The following is an 18,920-nucleotide window of genomic DNA, read 5'->3' on the forward strand; positions in this document are numbered from 1 at the left end:
GTACTTTCTGTTAACAAACAGCTAGGGAAAACCTTCAAAATTCTACTAGCCCCAGGAGAATTAAATACCATTCTTTTTTATTATTATTCATGAGAAGTAGAGTACATGAGCAGATTTGTGTCAGGGCTAGTCAATTTTGAAAGGCTGGATATGTTCAAGTGCTGCAAGCTCCTCCATTCACGTACCCTCACTCTCTTCCGTCCCTGCCAGATACTTGGAACGTCTCCCGCTCCATTGTACTCCCTGTCTTCAGATGACTTACTCCAGTATCAAGTCACGATGCCAAAGTTCGCTGTTTGTAAACACTGTTTAAAAAAAAGTAATGTATAAAATTGTCATAGTTTTGTGTCCTGCTTTGTCGAAAAGGAGTTGGGGCAGGAAGGACTTTTCACTCCAGTGGAAGCCAGCAGAACTTTGCGGGATGGATTGTGTACTTTTGTGGAAGAAAATTGATAATTAGATGGGAAAGCTGTAAAACAAACAGTTCCAAGGGGGGAAAAATGTCACACAAGTCAGCATCCTCTAATGTTCCATTATTCCAGATGCCTTTTTCATGTCAGAAGGTTGCTTCTGAGGGATGGTGGATTTCTGAAGGTGGAGAAACAATTAGATTGGAAGATGCGATATGTTTCAATGGCCTTGCTCCTGAAAACGTCACTGTTGGTTGGGCTTTTCTGGTGGGCTGCGTGTCTCGTGCAAAACAAAAAAAGATGTTAAGTTCCCTTTTTTCGTTGATAGGAAAGAATGCATCTTCACCATTGATCCATCAACTGCCAGGGACCTTGATGATGCCTTGTCCTGCAAACAACTTCCTGATGGTATGACATGTATCTTACAAAATACTCTCCCAGTGTTTATTTTTAGCATTTGGCACACACATTCATGTTTAATTTTCCATGCAGATCTGTTCTTCTTAAATGTGAGTGGAGTATTAAAGAAGTTTTATTTTCTTCTTTTAATTGCCCTCAAAGCAGAACTCTTTAAACTGTATTCTTAACTCTTGGCATGGGTATATACGGAACCAACATGACTGTCATAATAAGAGATGTAACTTCATCTGAGTTGTATCTGTTTTCGGTTGTCGTGGGAGTTATATCTGCCTGCCTCATTTGGGTTTTAAGTTTTAGTAGAACTGCATGATCTGGGATACTCTGTACCTGGATAAAAGAACATGATACCTTTTTCAAGCTCCTTGTTGTCTGAAATTCCCTCTTGGTATTTAGTGCGGGAAAACTTGTAATACTTATATGAGCAGTTTGTACCTCTTGAACTTGCATTTCACTTTTGCCTTTTAAGTTTTCTGTTTTGCCTAGTCTCGACTTGAAACTATTATACAGTAGAACCTCAGAGTTGCGAGCACCAGAGTTACTAAGTGACCAGTCAACCACACGCTTCATTTGGAACCGGAAGTAAACAATCAGGCAGCTGCAGAGATGGAAAAAAAAGAGAAAAGGAAATACAGTACAGTACTGTGTTAAATGTAAACTACTAAAAAAATAAAGGAAAAGCAGCATTTTTCTTCTGCATAGTAAAGTTTTGAAAGCTGTATTAAGTCAATGTTCAGTTGTAAACTTTTGAAAGAACAACCATCATGTCTTGTTCAGAGTTCCACACGTTTCAGAGTTACGTACAACCTCCATTCCCAAGGTGTTCGTAACTCTGAGGTTCTCCTGTACAGTAAACCTGCAGGACAAAACGTTCCATTTGCCAAATCCTGCGGATTTGAATTTTAGAGCTTTCCATTTGAATACCTGCACTGCCAGACAAGTAGTGGGTGGACTTGAGAGAGCTCTGTTTAATTCAGAAAAGCTTCCGTAGTGCATTTGATTTAGAAATATGGCATGATGATCACATTCATACTAATGCAGATAATAAAGTCTCTATATTGTTTCTTTGAGATCATCTGATGTGATCATCCTGTGATGATTCACAGTAACGAAGGTTAGAGACATGATTCCAAAAAAGGTTGTTGGCAGGTGTGTCTCCCACAAAGGTTTTTTGTTTGCTTTTGAGTAACACAGCCAATAAATTCTCCTGTCATTCAGACCCAGGTACAGTATATTATAACAGGGCAATAAAACAGAGATACAAGATCACAGATGAAAGGAAATGTGAGGCCAGTAAAATTATTTTTAATTATATTGTATGCTAGCAGTTCTGAAGCAAAGTTAAATAACAATATTGTCTTACTACCAGTCTGCACAAAACACAAGCAGATTTTTTAAATAGTCTTCAAAAAGTCCAGACTCTCTTCTGTTAACACTGTTGCTTCATTGTCTTTTGAACCATCTGTAAATTTATAGTGAAACTGCAAATTTCAGTCCATTCAGAACTAAAATGTGAAACTCTGAGCACTTTTGTATTGAGGCTGTATTGATCAGATTTGTAAGAATTTTAAAAGCAACTGCTCCATTGAGCCATTCAATGTAATAGCTCCTGGTTTACATGTTTGCATATTTCCCTCATCCATAAGATGTTCAGGAGAGGCATTTAAAGGGAATATCTACCTAGACTGGAATTTCTTCTTCTCAGGGAAAGTCCGCAGATCCATTCCAACGGGTCTTGTACCTGCTTGCAGCTCGGTACATGACCCATCAGTCACGTCAGGCTGGGAGTGGCCCTGCTATTGAGGATGGATAAGGAACCGACTAAAGGGGATACTACAGTGGTTCAGACTTAGGACGGTTACTAGTGGAGTTCCTCAGGGATCGGTCTTGGAACCAATCTTATTTAGATAGCTCTGCTTCCAGTGCAGCATGTCTGGTCTGGGCAGGCACAACAGCTGACTACGCAGGAAACGGATGGGACCAGGAGAGTGGTGTTTACAGCCCAAGGTCTATGAGTAGAGTACGGGGGTGGGTCCCCTATCCATCAGTGGACCTATTTGCATCCAGGATCCAGTGAAATTACTGATGTCTTATTCCAGATGAAGAGAACAGTAGGCCACAGCTTCAGTCATGCTCTGTCTTCCATGGCCAAAAGCATGATTGTTTCTTTCGGTTCACAATGTTCTCCAGTACAATCACATTTTAAAAAAATCAGAATCGAGGCAGGTGGCCTCACATTGTCGAAGGTGGTCCCAGTTCTTGTAGCCAATATAGGTGGCCACCACTGCTCAGTGCAGTGCCCAGAGAAATTAAATTTAGCTACATGATATTTAAGAGGGACCTATTAAATTAGGGGATTTGGATGTGTTTTTAACACATCTGTATTCCACAGGTGGCATCCTCAAGGGGCCGGGCTATAGGTAAGGCCTAGTGCTAAATCATGATCATGGGTATTTGCAGTCAAGGCAAAGGCAAACAACATATATATACTTATATATATGCTTATTGTTACTGAAGGTCTTACAGTAAAGTCTTAATATGAGCCTAAATCAAACTCTAAAATCCAAGTGGTAGCTATTTCCAGCTCACCAGAGACACCAAGCAGGAGCCAGATTGTCCTCTAATCCAGACATAAGCTTTCTAAGAGCCTCCTCGCTTTTCAACTGTACGTCAATGAGAGCTCCACTTTGGGAGCTAACTCCTGTACAGCGTGCCCAGACGAAGCACCCCTTTGGTTCCTTGTCAGGAGTGCCCTGAGAATGTCTCTCTTTAAGGGATCTCATCCTGGTTGCAATTACTTGAGCAAGTATCTTTTTCAGTTGTGCAAGTCTTATCCGGGAACAGCAGAACTGTCTCTCGCATGAGGGCAAAGTTTTGCTAAGAGTTAACGCCGCTTTTGTTCCAAAAATAAACCTGATTATAAGAAATTTTTTTTTCATCTTTTTTTGGTCCATATGTGAAAAATTTTAAAAACACATCTAGCATATTCTTGATGTCAGGAGAGCTCTAAAAATCACTATGGAATGCAGAACCCAATTCAGAAAATCTCTCTGGTGGTCTGTATCACCCATCATAAATAATAATTAAAAAAAAAAACACTTGCCAAGGCTTTGGTTATTGGATGGCTAAATTGATGCTTTCTAAGGCTGGAAGCCCTCTCTCCCCTTGAACATTTGGGTTAATTTATTCAGAGCTATGAAAGCTTCCCAGCCTGAAGGATCTTATGCAACATACAAAGGGAGACATAGGGTTGTAAGTTTCACAACTGAAACCTGCAGACTTGATTAGTTCCTGTCAGTGGAGGGAGACTTCTGTGTACTATGCTCACTCAGTAATTAATATATATGATTCATCTATTTCTGCGGGAGAGCCCACAGATCCATTACAATGAGAGATGCCCTCAGGGGAGGAGACAAAGAATGAATGAGGAGATTTTTGTAAATACATATTTACTGCAGAATCTCATGGCAAAATTAGGCAACAGTTGGGAGCTTTTCTAGGATGTATGTCAGGAAATGCACTAGTTCACTTCTGGGATCATCTTATGTTGGAAGCTGCCTTTGATTAACTGTCATGCTCCTCATTAATGATACCAAGAAACATAGAGGTAAACATACTGTTCACCTCGATATATGTCTATTTTTAAAACAATCTGCCCCAATAGTTCTAAAGTTGTTACACAAATCATTTTATTTCCATACTGTACTTCGTTTAGATGGTCGACAACACTTACAGAGTAGGAAACAAATCTGAATTGCAGTTAGAGCTCTGTGAATGATGTAGAAAATGTTCAGTGAATAGCTGAGTTCTTAAACAAATTCATTTTCTTTGTATTTGTAGTCTCTTTGCTGGCTGCCAGTAATCTCATTCACTAGGCTATGTGCAGAAAGCATCAATGTGTATCAGAACAATTAAGTTCAAGCAAATATTGCAGAATGTTCATGGAAAGCAAACTTTGAACTTACAGTCATCAAAAATGTCACCAGAAAAGAGAACCTAAGAATGATTGTCATCCAGTCATGGAACAGAAGCATACCATGTGACTAATTTCAGAGTAACAGCCGTATTAGTCTGTATTCGCAAAAAGAAAAGGAGGACTTGTGGCACCTTAGAGACTAACCAATTTATTTGAGCATGAGCTTTCGTGAGCTACAGCTCACTTCATCGGATGCATACTGTGGAAATCGCAGAAGACATTATATACACAGACACCATGAAACAATACCTCCTCCCACCCCACTCTCCTGCTGGTAATAGCTTATCTAAAGTGATCATCAAGTTGGGCCATTTCCAGCACAAATCCAGGTTTTCTCACCCTCCGCCCTCCCACAAACAAACTCACTCTCTTGCTGGTAATAGCCCATCCAAAGTGACCACTGTCTTCACAATAAAAAGAAAAGGAGTACTTGTGGCACCTTAGAGACTAACCAGTTTAAACCAGTCGGAGAACACTTCAATCTCTCTGGTCACGCAATCAGAGACATGAAGGTCGCTATCTTACAACAAAAAAACTTCAAATCCAGAGTCCAGCGAGAAACTGCTGAATTGGAATTCATTTGCAAATTGGATACTATTAATTTAGGCTTAAATAGAGACTGGGAGTGGCTAAGTCATTATGCAAGGTAGCCTATTTCCCCTTGTTTTTTCCTCCCTCCCCCCCCCCAGACGTTCTGGTTAAACTTGGATTTATGCTGGAAGTGGCCCACCTTGATTGCCATGCACAGTGTGGGGAGAGTGGTCAGTTTGGATGAGCTATTGCCAGCAGGAGAGTGAGTTTGTGTGTGGGGGGGGGGTGGTGAGAAAACCTGGATTTGTGCTGGAAATGGCCCACCTTGATTATCATGCACATTGTAGGGGGAGTGGTCACTTCGGATGAGCTATTACCAGCAGGAGAGTGAGTTTGTGTGAGTATGGGGGTGGGGGAGTGAGAAAACCTGGATTTGTGCTGGAAATGGCCCACTTTGATTTTCATGCAGGTTGTAAGGAGAGTGGTCACTTTGGATAGGCTATTACCAGCAGGAGAGTGAGTTTGTGTGTGTGGTTTTTGGAGGGGGGTGAGGGGGTGAGAGAACCTGGATTTCTGCAGGAAATGGCCCACCTTGATTATCATACGCATTGTGAAGACAGTGGTCACTTTGGATGGGCTATTACCAGCAAGAGAGTGAGTTTGTTTGTGGGAGGGCGGAGGGTGAGAAAACCTGGATTTGTGCTGGAAATGGCCCAACTTGATGATCACTTTAGATAAGCTATTACCAGCAGGAGAGTGGGGTGGGAGGAGGTATTGTTTCATGGTGTCTGTGTATATGATGTCTTCTGCGATTTCCACAGTATGCATCCGATGAAGTGAGCTGTAGCTCACGAAAGCTCATGCTCAAATAAATTGGTTAGTCTCTAAGGTGCCACAAGTCCTCCTTTTCTTCATGTGACTAATATGTCCAGTAAAACTGCTCAAATTTCAAATATTCGCCGTGCTGTTTGTGGGAATTATATGTAGACATTATCAGGCAGATTTCCGTGAACATATCACAGTCAGGTCAGTTGTACATGTTTGTTGGCTACTTGCTAGTGGAAACAGTTGATATTTGACAAATTTAAAGGCAAACAATTTCTTCCTTCGAAATTCCATGGACTGTGGTAGGAAATAATTAGCGGAAGAGTATCAGTATATTTTAGGGTATGCTGCTAGTGGGTTGTCTATTCTCTATGTGCATTTTGTGACTCCAGTTTTGAAGTGATGTTGTTGACCATGTTTGCAGAGCTGCTGTGTAACATCCCTACTAGAACCCACTAAATCACATTACCTGCGTCATTTCACATGGTGATTGAAAACCACCTCAGGTCCAGTGGAACTTCTTCCCCTCTCCTCAGCTCCATGTTGTTTTACAAAATGTAGTTGTTGTTATTACTGAGAGAAAAATTCCTTAACTTAAGGCTGAATCAGAGCAGAATGTATTTAAACGTATTGTCACCGTGGTTCCCCCTTGGTCTTCTCCCCATGACATTGGTGGGCTGTATTTTGGAGCAGGGGGTCCCACACAGACACATTCACCAGATCTCCTGGGTTTTATCTTTGTAACCTTTCCAAGTTCTGTCCGTCCCTTTCCATCCTCTCTGCGAACCTCTTTCCCAGGTCTGTCATCTCATCCCTTGACTTCCTCCATTTTCGCCTTCCTGACACCGAAGCCTCCCATCTAGTGCCTGCCAGACTCAGATGTGTAATTGCAGCCGTACTCACCCCTCCGTAACACCCTTTCCCTGGCTCCCAATGGCCTCTCCAGTCAAGCTTGTGTCACTTGTACTTGCCATCACTGCCCTCCATATCTTCTTAGTCTCCCTTCTCCTGTCTTCTTTTGCCTCCCTTCATGCAGCTTTTTTTTGATGATCCATTCCTCATCCCCACTTCTGTGATGTCTTTTATCTTGTCCTCTATTCCTGGACTGCCCTTCTTCCTTAGGAACTGTAGTGACTTATGGGTTGAATAAATCATTTTAAACCCCTTGTAACCCTCAATACATGTTCACTAACATCTTAAGTGGCCAGACGTTCATCTTGTCTTTCAGTCCTTGTTGTTTGCCTGTAACCTGCACTGCAAACTCTTTGGGACAGGAGCTTAGTTTTCATTTTGTGAAGTGTCTTGGCACTTCTGTACTGCTTTATAAGACCTAGATAATAATACTCTGGTCTCCCTTTTATCCAGCTTTGTCTCTCCTAGCTACTTGGTAGCTTTTGCTTAAATCTTCCCTGAGCTGGCAATACAATAATAGATCTTTCAACTACTCCATTTGGATCCTACAGCACACGAAGCAGCAACCGTCTTGGAGTAACGTGCTTAGAATAAACACTAAAATCCTGAATGGTGTTGGAACAAAAGTTATATTCTTTAAGTGTGGCACTTTCTTCCTTCCTTTTGGGAAAGGTGTTTAAGAGAAACAGACACCTGATGTGGATTGGAGAGAAAATGATGGAAACCACACATCAGTACGTGAGTCTAATGCAAAACAGCCATACATTGCAACTTACGTAGGAAAAGGTTTTTGCAGGAGTCAAATTAAAAAAAAAAAAAAAAAAAAATCCCACTTCGACATGTAAGCAGTGGGATTCTGGGGAACAGGCAAGCAGTTTTTCCTTGGGTATCTGATGTGATTAGTTAACACAACTCAATGTTACCAGCTGATTAACCCAGTGGTTTCTTATTTGGGAACTGAACTCTGTTATTTCACTGGGAAAGTGAAAGAGACATGTTATAATGATTAGAAACAGGTACATTTCCCTGGTTCCATTGAGCGCTTGTGGTTACAAATTCTTTGCAATATGCCATGTATATTCAGGTCTGTCTCAAATACAGATGTCTACTGTGTGTGTTCCCGTGTAATACTAGATAGATTGCACTTCTCATAGAGTATTTTACATACTTGTTGTTTTAAATGAAAATGTCGGTTGTTCCTACATTAGCAGGCATCACCTCTAATTTTTCAAGGCTAGAGTGGAATGGAATCATGGAGAGCTCGATTGTGTCACCCTTCAAATCATTGAGACTCCCCATGGTGTAAGGTACTGTTTGGTAGGAATAAGGTTATTGCAACCTAGGCCCAAATAACTGGTGGTTCAAGAGAAAATATACTGTTCCCAATACAGTAGAACCTCAGCGTTGTGAACATCTCAGGAATGGCGGTTGTACGTAACGCTGAAACGTGTATAACTCTGAACAAAACGTTATGGTGGTTCTTTCAGAAGTTTACTACTGAACATTGACTTACTACAGCTTTGAAACTTCGCTATGCAGAAGAAAAATTCTGCTTTTAACCATCTTAATTTAAATGAAACAGGCACAGAAAGAGTTTCCTTACCTTGTCAAATCTTTTTAAATGTCCCCTTTAATTTTTTTTTTTTAGTAGTTTACGTTTAACACAATACAGTACTGTATTTGCTCCCCCGGTCTCTGCTGCTGCCTGATTGTGTACTTCCGGTTCCAAAGGAGGTGTGTGGTCGACCGGTCAGTCTGTAACTCTGGTGTTCGTAACTCTGAGGTTCTACTGTACCTGGATAGTTTTGGTAGAGAAGCACAGGATGGAAGCTAATAGAGAATGGAAACACGGCCTGTTTTGGGGTAGCAGTTCTTAGACTCTAACTATAATTTTGTTGCTTGCATTTATTTAAAAGCAAGTTTTCATGAAGATTAAGGGAAAGCTTAAATTGTTGAACATGTGCACGATTCACTACAAGAAATCCTTCTATAGATTGCATGACAACGTTGCAGGGTGCTTTGGCTGTTTTAAAAAAGACTCTGTTTCTATTCCAGAAGGCTTAAAATTCTAATGTGGACAATGTGAATTAGAGAGCATGCGTACAGTACTTGCACTTGGTTACGCAAGCAGCAGCATAGCCATTTAGTAATGGTCATTTTGTTTGTTCTTGCCATGAGAATGAGCTCTCCAATCAAAGTTACAACCTGGATCTGGGTAAATAACTTAATAAATTCAGGACATGGGACAAGTCCCAAAGATTTAGGGGTACAGACTTTCATGTACCAGTGGATCTTCTTATCCATTTATGGGTATGGGGTAAAAAATAAGCTTCAATTAAATAATCAAGAAAACACCAAAAAGCAAGTGTTGAAGTCTATGCAGTTCAGGAGTCTAGTAATTGGATAAAGGGCCTCAGAGTGCTTTCTGTATACTCCTTTTGGAGACATCCTACCTGGGATTTCCATTCTTTGCAAAGGGCCTTGAAGGCCAGATGCCTGAAGCGTCCATGAAGAAAAACTTCAAATCATCGGCAGCGCACAGGAAAATCTAGTGGAAATGGGGCTTTGTCAGTGAACAGATCGGCGCATCAGTACCTATTGTCATAAACTGGTTTAGAAGCAACCGATGCCCTAGTGACCAAAGGGCTCCTGCAATGCTGTGCTTGCCTGTCTCAGGAATGTGACATGGTATCACAGGCAGCTGGTTCAAAATTCAGCAGCAAGACTTGTCACAGAAGCTGAAAGTTCACAGGACATCCCCAGTGCTTCAAAGGTGTACACTGCTTTCCTGTTAAAGAACTGCACTTCATGCATTCTCCGTACCCCAGGAATGACTGCTGCTCATCGAGAGCTTTCCATCTGCCTCTCAGAACTTGCCCTTCAGAGCTGGGAAATGTTGTGGAATTCGTTCTTAGCGGAGATTTTAAATGTCAAGTCTGCCCCTAGTATTTAAATCTAAACTTAAATGATTTGGCTTAAGATTTTTGGCATATAAAACCAGAGCTTTCTAATGCATTGTTTGTAAAGTGCCAGGAGAAGCCTTGTTATGAAGGTATACTACAAACTTAGTTTTGCAGTATAAAAGGTGGCTTTTAAACCCTATTATGGAGTGGTTTTAGAACATTGGATGTTTAATTTATTAGCTGCTGTAGACAAAGACCGTATGTGGTTCTATGACAGACCTTCTTACAGCATTTAATTTACTAATAGATGGAGTTAGTCTCCGCCTCATAATTCTAAAACTATTTGAAGAACTGGTGATACATCCATGGAAATTCTGGAAAATGTTCCACTTAGAAGCACTTTAGCTCCAATCTCTTATTTCTGCTTTTCATCTTCACTTGTTCTTTATTGCTAAGGCTGCGTCATGAGAACATCTACTTCTGTTTTTATCCCCACCTGAAGCCAATTGTAATCCTGTTTGTAAAACTGCAGTCACTTCCACGGTGCTCAATTGATGTCAGAGGGCTAAATAACCTCAGGGTTAGCGTAGAAGGACTCTAAAATGCAAGTACTTCTGTCATGCAAGTGATCTTAGAGATAAATAGAAGAGAGGTCGGGCTGTGCTGCAGAAATCCGTGCTGGATTTGTGTGACTACACATGCCTTTTGTTGCTATGGTGTTATAAACGCCTTTATACCAGTACAACTGCATCCACACTAAGGAACTGTTACTGTTTTAACTTCATCAGTTTCTAAACTGCTATAGTTAAAGCGATACACAAGCTGTGTATAAATCAACCATTAGTGACCAATGCTGTGGATGCACAAGGAGGAAGGGAATATAGTTCTCACTCTTCGAGCAATATTGAAGTAACCGGAATAAAAAGGGGTACGAAAAAAGCCTTTTAATCACTGAAGTGAGCATAGATGAGTGTGAATGAACACAGTACACCCAAGGACCAGCTCTTGAATTACGAGGGACTGTTTTCATGCAGGCATTTTTCAGAGTAAACCAGCCCTGTAAGAGCAAAGCAAGCAGGAGTTATTCACAGATTGGTGTTCGGTGCCCTCACTAATCACACTGGTGATATTAAAAAAATGTTAATTTATAGCTTATTTTTCTCCCTTTCTGTGCAATCCTCTTGGAACTTCCTGGTTCTCAGAAGAGATTCTTGAATGCATTGTTCCATGCATTGCTCATGTCATTGGCTGTCCTGATACATTCTCACATATTTTCAGAAAAACAGGAAGTATAAAGACTTTCAAAGTGGGAGAAAACAACATTTTAAGATTACACATCTTTCTTCGCTGGTTCCCTACCCATCCTTTGTTTGTCTTGTCTATTTAGTTTTGTAAGCTCTTTGGGGCAGAGACTACCTGCTTGTTGCTAGCTCATGATTGTATTGTGCGTCTGGCAATATTTGTTTAAAGCCCCAGCTCCTGGATTTGTGTGACTAAGTGAGAATCTCAGGTTTTAGTTTTTTTAAATAAGTTTCTAGCCCTCATAGATGCAAAAAAAAAGGTTGAAAACATGAACCCTGAAGGCTATGATGCCAGAAAACAAAACTTACATAAAATTATTTGTAAAAACCTTTTATTTTTAAGCAAATCTCATGATTTTGAGGTCTTGATTAATGAATTTTGAACGCTTGAGGTTGGAAATATTGCTCTCTCTCACTATGGGTATGTACAGTGCCTAGCAGATTTGGGACCCAATCTCAGCTGAGGCCTCTTGATGCTACCGTAGTACAAATAATGAATAATTAATCATCTTGTAGAATTGTGGAGAGACGCTCACGTGCCTTGAAGACTTCAGCAAGGCTATTACTGAAAGGAGAGGTCTCTTTATGGGATGGAAGCAGGAGAGTTGTACCTATCGTGGCAGGTGCTGGGGAGCCTTTCTAACTCTGATCTACGTTCGAGAGGTTTGGAATGGAAGCTCCCTTGAAGCTGACACCTGCTGAGAAGCTTGTTGGCACATGGCACCACATCTGTATCTTTGCCATGTAGTGTTGTACACTATGTATGCATAATCAGTTCTTGTCTCTTTTCAGAGAAACTCCCTACCCCTCAGCTCTGCGGTTTCCAGAAATTGAAGATATAGGAGATCTTTTTAGAAAGTAACTTTCAAGACGATGATTGTGTGAAAATGCTAACTTAGCTCCACACTTACTCATCCACTAACCCAAGACATGGGATTGTTTTTATTGCCAGAAGTTTTTCTTCAAGTTTTATGTCAAAGGAGCTGATAACAGGAGGGTTTAGTGAGAGAGGAAAAATATTAATGACTGAAAATATGTGTAGCTGTACTTCAGAAGGCTGGACCAGCATCATGTACCATTAAAAGGTTTAGAGTTTCTTGGTAAACAAGGCAATAGGTTCATGCCAAGTTGCAATGTGGTTTCAGAAACCAAAATGGCCACAGGGCATGCAAGTAAGGTTTAAGCATTTTCCTCTCATTATTTTAAAATAAATGAAATAAAACACATCTTTTGTTTGAACAATAGTTTTGCGTTCTGGGGTAGAAAAGTGACCTCAGCTGACAAATAAAAGCTATTCCTTTTGTCTTTGAGCTTGAAAGCAGTCTAAATAAAAAGAACAGGAGTACTTGTGGCACCTTAGAGACTAACAAATTTATTAGAGCATAAGCTTTCATGGGCCACAGCCCACTTCATCGGATGCATAGAATGGAACATATAGTAAGAAGATATATATAGACACATACAGAGAAGGTGGAAGTTGCCATGCAAACTGTAAGAGGCTAATTAATTAAGATGAGCTATTATCAGCAGGAGAAAAAAACTTTTGTAGTGATAATCAAGATGGCCCATTTAGACAGTTGACAAGAAGGTGTGAGGATACTTAACATAGGGAAATAGATTCAATACGTTTAATGACCCAGCCACTCCCAGTCTCTGTTCAAACCCAAGTTAATGGTATCTAGTTTGCATATTAATTCAAACTCAGCAGTTTCTTGTTGGAGTCCGTTTTTGAAGCTTTTCTGTTGCAAAATTGCCACCCTTAAATCTTTTACTGAGTGGCCAGAGAGGTTGAAATGTTCTCCTACTGGTTTTTGTACGTTATGATTCCTGATGTCAGATTTTTGTCCATTTATTCTTTTGCATAAAGACTGTCTGGTATGGCCAGTGTACATGGCAGAGGGGCATTGCTGCACAGGATGGCAGATATCACATTGGTAGATGTGCAGGTGAACAAGCCCCTGATGGAGTGGCTAATGTGATTAGGTCCTATGGATAAATATGTGGACAGAGTTGGCATCGGGCTTTGTTGCAAGGATAGGTTCCTGGGTTAGTGGTTGTGGTGTGTGGTTGCTGGAGAGTATTTGCTTCAGGTTGGGGGGCTGTCTGTAAGTGAGGACTGGTCTGTCTCCCAAGAGCTGTGAGAGCGAGGGATCATTTTTCAGGATAGGTTGTAAATCTTTGATGATGCACTGGAGAACTTTTAGTTGGGGGCTGAAGGTGACAGCTAGTGGCGTTCTGTTATTTTCTTTGTTGGGCCTGTCCTGTAGTAGGTGACTTCTGGGTACTCTTCTGGCTCTGTCAGTCTTGATAGAGATCTTGTAGGTGTTTGTCTCTGTCTGAGGGATTGGAGCAAATGCGGTAGTACAGCTTGGCTGTAGACAATGGATCGTGTGGTGTGTCCTGGATGGAAGCTGGAGGCATGTAGGTAAGTATATCGGTCAGTACATTTCCGGTATAGGGTGGTGTTTATGTGACCATCGCTTATTAGCACCGTAGTGTCCAGGAATTAGATCTCTTGTGTGGACTGGTCCAGGCTGAGGTTGATGGTGGGATGGAAATTGTTGAAATCATGGTGGAATTCCTCAAGGGCTTCTTTTCCATGGGTCCAGATGATGAAGATGTCATCAATGTAGCGCAAGTAGAATAGGGGCTTTAGGGGACGAGAGCTACGGAAGCGTTGTAGCCCACAAAAGCTTATGCTCTAATAAATTTGTTAGTCTCTAAGGTGCCACGAGTACCTTTTTGCGGATACAGACTTAACACGGCTGCTACTCTGAAACCAGCCTAAATAACTTATTCTGTGGTGGGCAGTTTTTTACAACTGCTTTTCTTCCACCATATCTTCCAAGCCAGGCACTTGAGTGTGTATGAAACTTGGAGGTACCAGTGTAATCCTTGTTTGCTCTTCTTTGGTGACCATATGCTACCGTGATGGTCTTGCTGCTGCCTAAAGTAAGTAAATATGTCACCAGTCCTAACGCATCTTGTTGCATCCATTGTGTGAGAATTCCCTGAGGCAGGTACTTCATGGTAATAGTGTATGTTAAAGCACCATGAATGCCACTGGTGCTAGAGAAGTTTAGTAATAACGAGTTCCAATCATTTTCCCATGACTCAGTGCAATACTCAAGCAGCTTGCCCGAGCCACCCCCCATGCCACTGTGGTCACACTGCAATTCTTAGCGCACTACCTTGAACAGAGCTAGCATGTGTCTGTCTGCTCGCGCTTGGATGCGTCCTCCCAGGGCTGCGTAGATGTACCTTAAGTGCTATCCACCTGATGCCATATAACCCAGAGGTAGGATTTGTATTGGGTACTATTTTTACTGATACCAAGTCCTCCCACCCCCCCTACCTCTATTTGTTCCATCCACCTGTTGCATCTTGTCCTCGTTCTAGAATGGGAGCTCTCTTTGTGGCAGGGACTGTCTTTTACTTCTCTGTGCAGCACCTACCACAATGAGACCCTAATTCTTGCTTGGGGCCCCTACGCTTCTGTAGTATTGATAGTAAGCAAACAACCATTAGTCTTGTGTCTTTGTTTCAGCCATACTCTTGTATTACATTTTCAGATGAACAGTAACAGAAGTTTTTAAATCACCTTTTCCCCTGAACATGGTGGTGGTGGAGGAGGGGTAGAAACCGTGAGGAAGTGTACAAATTCTAAGGAATTGTCTTCTGCCACCTTTTCTTCTTGATGTTTTGTTTTGAGCTTTGTGGCCATGAAATGTTTGCTTTTTCCTATACATTGTATGCCAAAACCTGTGTGATGTTAACTTGCTTGGTCGCCTTCTCTGAATATGAATATACTACCAGGGTGTTGTCTTACTTGCTGTTCCCATAAATAGAAACTTCAGCTTTCAAAGTCCTAGAACAAACACTTGACACACATCGCTGTGTTGGCAGTTCTTGCTGAGCACTTGCAGATTGAAAGAGCCTTTTCTCTTCTCTCCCCTCCTCCCCTCTTTAATCCTTTTTTCAATAATGAAGGGAAAAAACGTTCTTCAGACAGTTTTTGTTCAAGAAAGTGAGATCATCAGCAAAGAAGTCAAAACCAAGAGCTGGCTCTTACCTCTCCTGCGAGGTGACAAATGTAAATCGTTCACATTTGATGTCAGCATCTGATCAGCTTTGCATCCATACAACATCTGGGAGTGGGCTCAAATAAATTAGATTTTCAAATCAAAGAGTGAGCCCTCTATAAAACCAGTTAGAGCTGTGTGAAGCATTGTTGTTAGCTCTGTCATTTGTTAAACTTCAGTATGAGATCACACACTGTATTGCGGGAACTTGTAGATGGCACAAGTCCATTATTTGTGTCTTATCCATCCGCTAAATTGTTGTTAAACTAGGAGTGAATTGTGTTGCTTGAAAACCTTTGCTGTCATTCTGCAAGGTGAGAAACAGGATTGTTTTTCAGTCGCAGCATTTCTATGATTGCATGTAATCAGTGTGATGACCACAGCTACTGTTAATCTTGCAAAATATGTTAGCCTAAAGGAAGCTTTGCTGGGTGAGAGCAAGTCATTTGATCTGTTTCTACTTTGTAGAGCTCTGGATGGAAACTCCTCTTTGTTAGAGGGTCTTGCAATGCAGTTGCTGGATTTCAAGCAGTTCCTCTTTCTCCCTCCAATGTACGTGACATAGTCTATATTCCCCAATCCATAGCAACTAGTAACCTAAATTCTGTCCAGCCCTAATCCCCCAATGCCAAAATGGCATTGTCAGAATGGGACTGAAGAATCTAGTTTTATCTCTGTTAAAGCTGATTAGTTTTAAATGAGATAAAACCATGAGGGCCTGACTGCTCTTGGCCATCAAAGATCCCATGGCACTTTTCACTGAATTAGGTGTTAGCTTTCAGCTCTTGCTTAGATTCCAAGCTGAATAGTCTGTCTGACTAAATTCCTATACGTTTATCACTGGGTGCAGTATTCTTCTCTACATCCAATCTTAAGCTTCTGTTGAAGGTTGCTATGGCTTGAACACAAGTCTGTGTTGCTGTGCACTGCTGTAGTTGTATTGTATCTTTAGAGGTAGCTGCACTTCCGTGGTGAAGCAAGTCTGCATGGTTTGTAAAGCTTCTTTCTGAAGACAGGCTGCTCGAGAAACTCAGTCAGGATGGAGCATTGTATCCTGTGACTTGCAGCCTCCATTTGCTCTGAAATTGTCCTTCCTAATCAAACATGAAGGTGGATGTGGCTTCCTTGTAGAATGCAGTGGGCCGTATGTGGCCTGCACTGTGCTTATCCTTACTTTTCCCAGAGACCTCTGTTCTCAGGGATGACATGTTTTTTTCTGACCTCAACATTTGTCCTTTTTTATAACTGACTATGCTGGTCTCACTCGCCTTCCCTCTCTGCAGATTGCGCACTCTTTTTTCCTTAAGAAATAATGTCCATATTACAACCTTTCCTTTTGTGACATTGAAACGGAAATCATTTAGACAAAAGAAAATAATACCCACAAATCCGGAGGGGAATTCTGGGAAACCACATTATTCTGTCTACAAAGATCTTTCATTTTCCTAGCAAATAAACCAGAAGAAAGCGATCGGTAGTTATTCCTGTGCAGCATTTGCTGAACAGATAAGTTTGGTATTTTGCCTAGGACATATTAAAAGTAGTGGCTTAAGAGAAGTCATATTGGCTGATTACAGAAATCTCTATACTGTATCTTAAAGTTCTCTGGGACTGGATTGGTGGGGGGGAGGGGGGAATGAGTGAGTCATACTTTTAGCAACACAAACCTGAGAGCTGCCAGTGCACATTATATCAATATATGTAACAAAATATTTACTTAGGGTTTCCATTAAAAGTTCAAACGCAGAGGGTTCAAATTGACCCCTGCTTTTAGAACCTCTGGTGGGAATCCTGAGTGAAATTTAACTCTGTTCAATGTGTTTTTATTGGCTGCCTTCATGTTTTATTATCTCATGTAATGAGATCTCTCTTGGTTTGTCGATTTTTCTGCTGAGGACAAAAAAGTTCACATATGTAACGGTGCGCATATGGAATTAAGGTGTCATTAAAGTCATGATGTAATGACCCCTTCTCCTTTTCCTTTGGTCAATATTTGCCTGTAGGGTCTATATGTTACAATATTGGCTTCAAAAGAAATCAGTATTTTTTTTTACCTTCTGAAAGTGTTGGCTTCAAATGCTCGTAATATTAAAACTGTTGTTCAAACTGTTGGTCTTAGACTTACTGTCTAAGTAGTTTCAGGCTTGGGCTCTTGATCCACGTAGAGCAGCTTTCAGGGCATCTGATAATATCACAACACAGCTGTAGGCTGCTTTCTGAGGTGAACCATGTGATTTTTAATCTACAGAAGTTTCTCCCAAGCTTTCTAATGACTTATGGAATTTGTCCCTCAGTGTGGGACGGGATTATTACACTCTCCCACTGCGGCCCATTGTATTTACTCTCTGCAGGCCACTTTAATGGAATACAGGTTAGCTGGACAAAGCTAAATTCCAGCATTCCCTCTTCCCTGTACTTTTCAGCTGCCTTCATATATGCTTAAGTATAACTTTCAGTTCCCAGCATATTAAACTCCAGCATCATCAGAAGAGTGTGCACTCAGATATATTGCAGTGCTTAATTATTGTATGTATTTATTATCAAATTACACTTAAAATACAGACATTAGATGAGATCAATCATGCTATAGATTCATGCTTTATTTTTACACCTGCTTGTAAAACTGCCCTATAATGTGTTTTTATGAGTACAGAGTTAATGTAAATTGTATTAACATATTATATTTATATATATATAAAAATATAGATAAATATCTGTAATACAAACAAAGTCATTATCCAGGGTGAACCCTATTTAAAAACAAACAAACAAAAGCCTATTAACAATTGAGAGATCAATGGAATTAAAAATATTCTGCAGCTAATCACTGTAAATCTGTTTGCCCAGTTCTTCGTGAAAAAACAGATGACACTTGTAGTGTTCCTCGAAGGTCAACAAAGCAAGCTAAGGACGCCTGCTTCATGGTAAACACCTTGTGAGCAGCTCCTCTGACTTAGCAGCCCATTGGTTTAAATACCTCCTTTAATTGTAACCACAACAGCAGGGTTCTCAAACTGCGGGTTGGGACCCCTCAGGGGGTTGGGAGGTTATTACGTGGGTGGTCACGAGCTGTCAGCCTCCACCCCAAACCTCACTTTGTCTCCAGCATTTATAATGGTGTTAAATATATTAAAAAGTGTTTTTAATTTATAAGAGGGGTCGCACTCAGAGGCTTGCTATGTGAAAGGGGTCACCAGTACAAAAGTTTGAGAACCCCTGTGCAACAGTATCATGCAAGAAGAGAGCTGGGCTTTCAGGTGTCCAGTGTCCTAAGCCAATTAGCGCTTCATGGGTCATAAACGGCAACCTACGCTGCACCCAGAAATGAAATGGAAACTTGTGCAGATCTCAGAGCTAACCATGTAATGTTCTTCCTGCTTGAAGTACTGCATAATAAGCCTGCAACTGCATTCTGTACTACCTTACATTTCTAGATGGTTTTCAGGTGAAGCCCATGTAGGCTGCTTTGCAGTGTCCTAATATCAAGGTAACAAAGGCCTGGATCATTGTAACAAGGTCCAGATTTGAAAGACATGGTCACACGCTTCTTACTAAGTGCATAT

At 41.0% G+C, this 18,920-nt stretch overlaps 1 protein-coding gene across 11 annotated transcripts in view; it reads left to right on the top strand.

Annotated features, from left to right (window-relative positions):
- Positions 1-18,920, top strand: part of DIS3L2 (DIS3 like 3'-5' exoribonuclease 2) — a 273,032-nt gene that overhangs the window by 133,190 nt on the left and 120,922 nt on the right. For all 11 annotated transcript variants that reach the window (XM_037908114.2, XM_043521858.1, XM_043521860.1 and 8 more), the window contains one exon: positions 739-818. In XM_037908114.2, the coding sequence (XP_037764042.1) occupies positions 739-818 (80 nt within the window). The remainder of the gene's footprint in view (positions 1-738; positions 819-18,920) is intronic.

Source organism: Chelonia mydas, chromosome 9 (genome assembly GCF_015237465.2).
Source record: "Chelonia mydas isolate rCheMyd1 chromosome 9, rCheMyd1.pri.v2, whole genome shotgun sequence".
Taxonomy (NCBI): Eukaryota; Metazoa; Chordata; order Testudines; family Cheloniidae; genus Chelonia; species Chelonia mydas.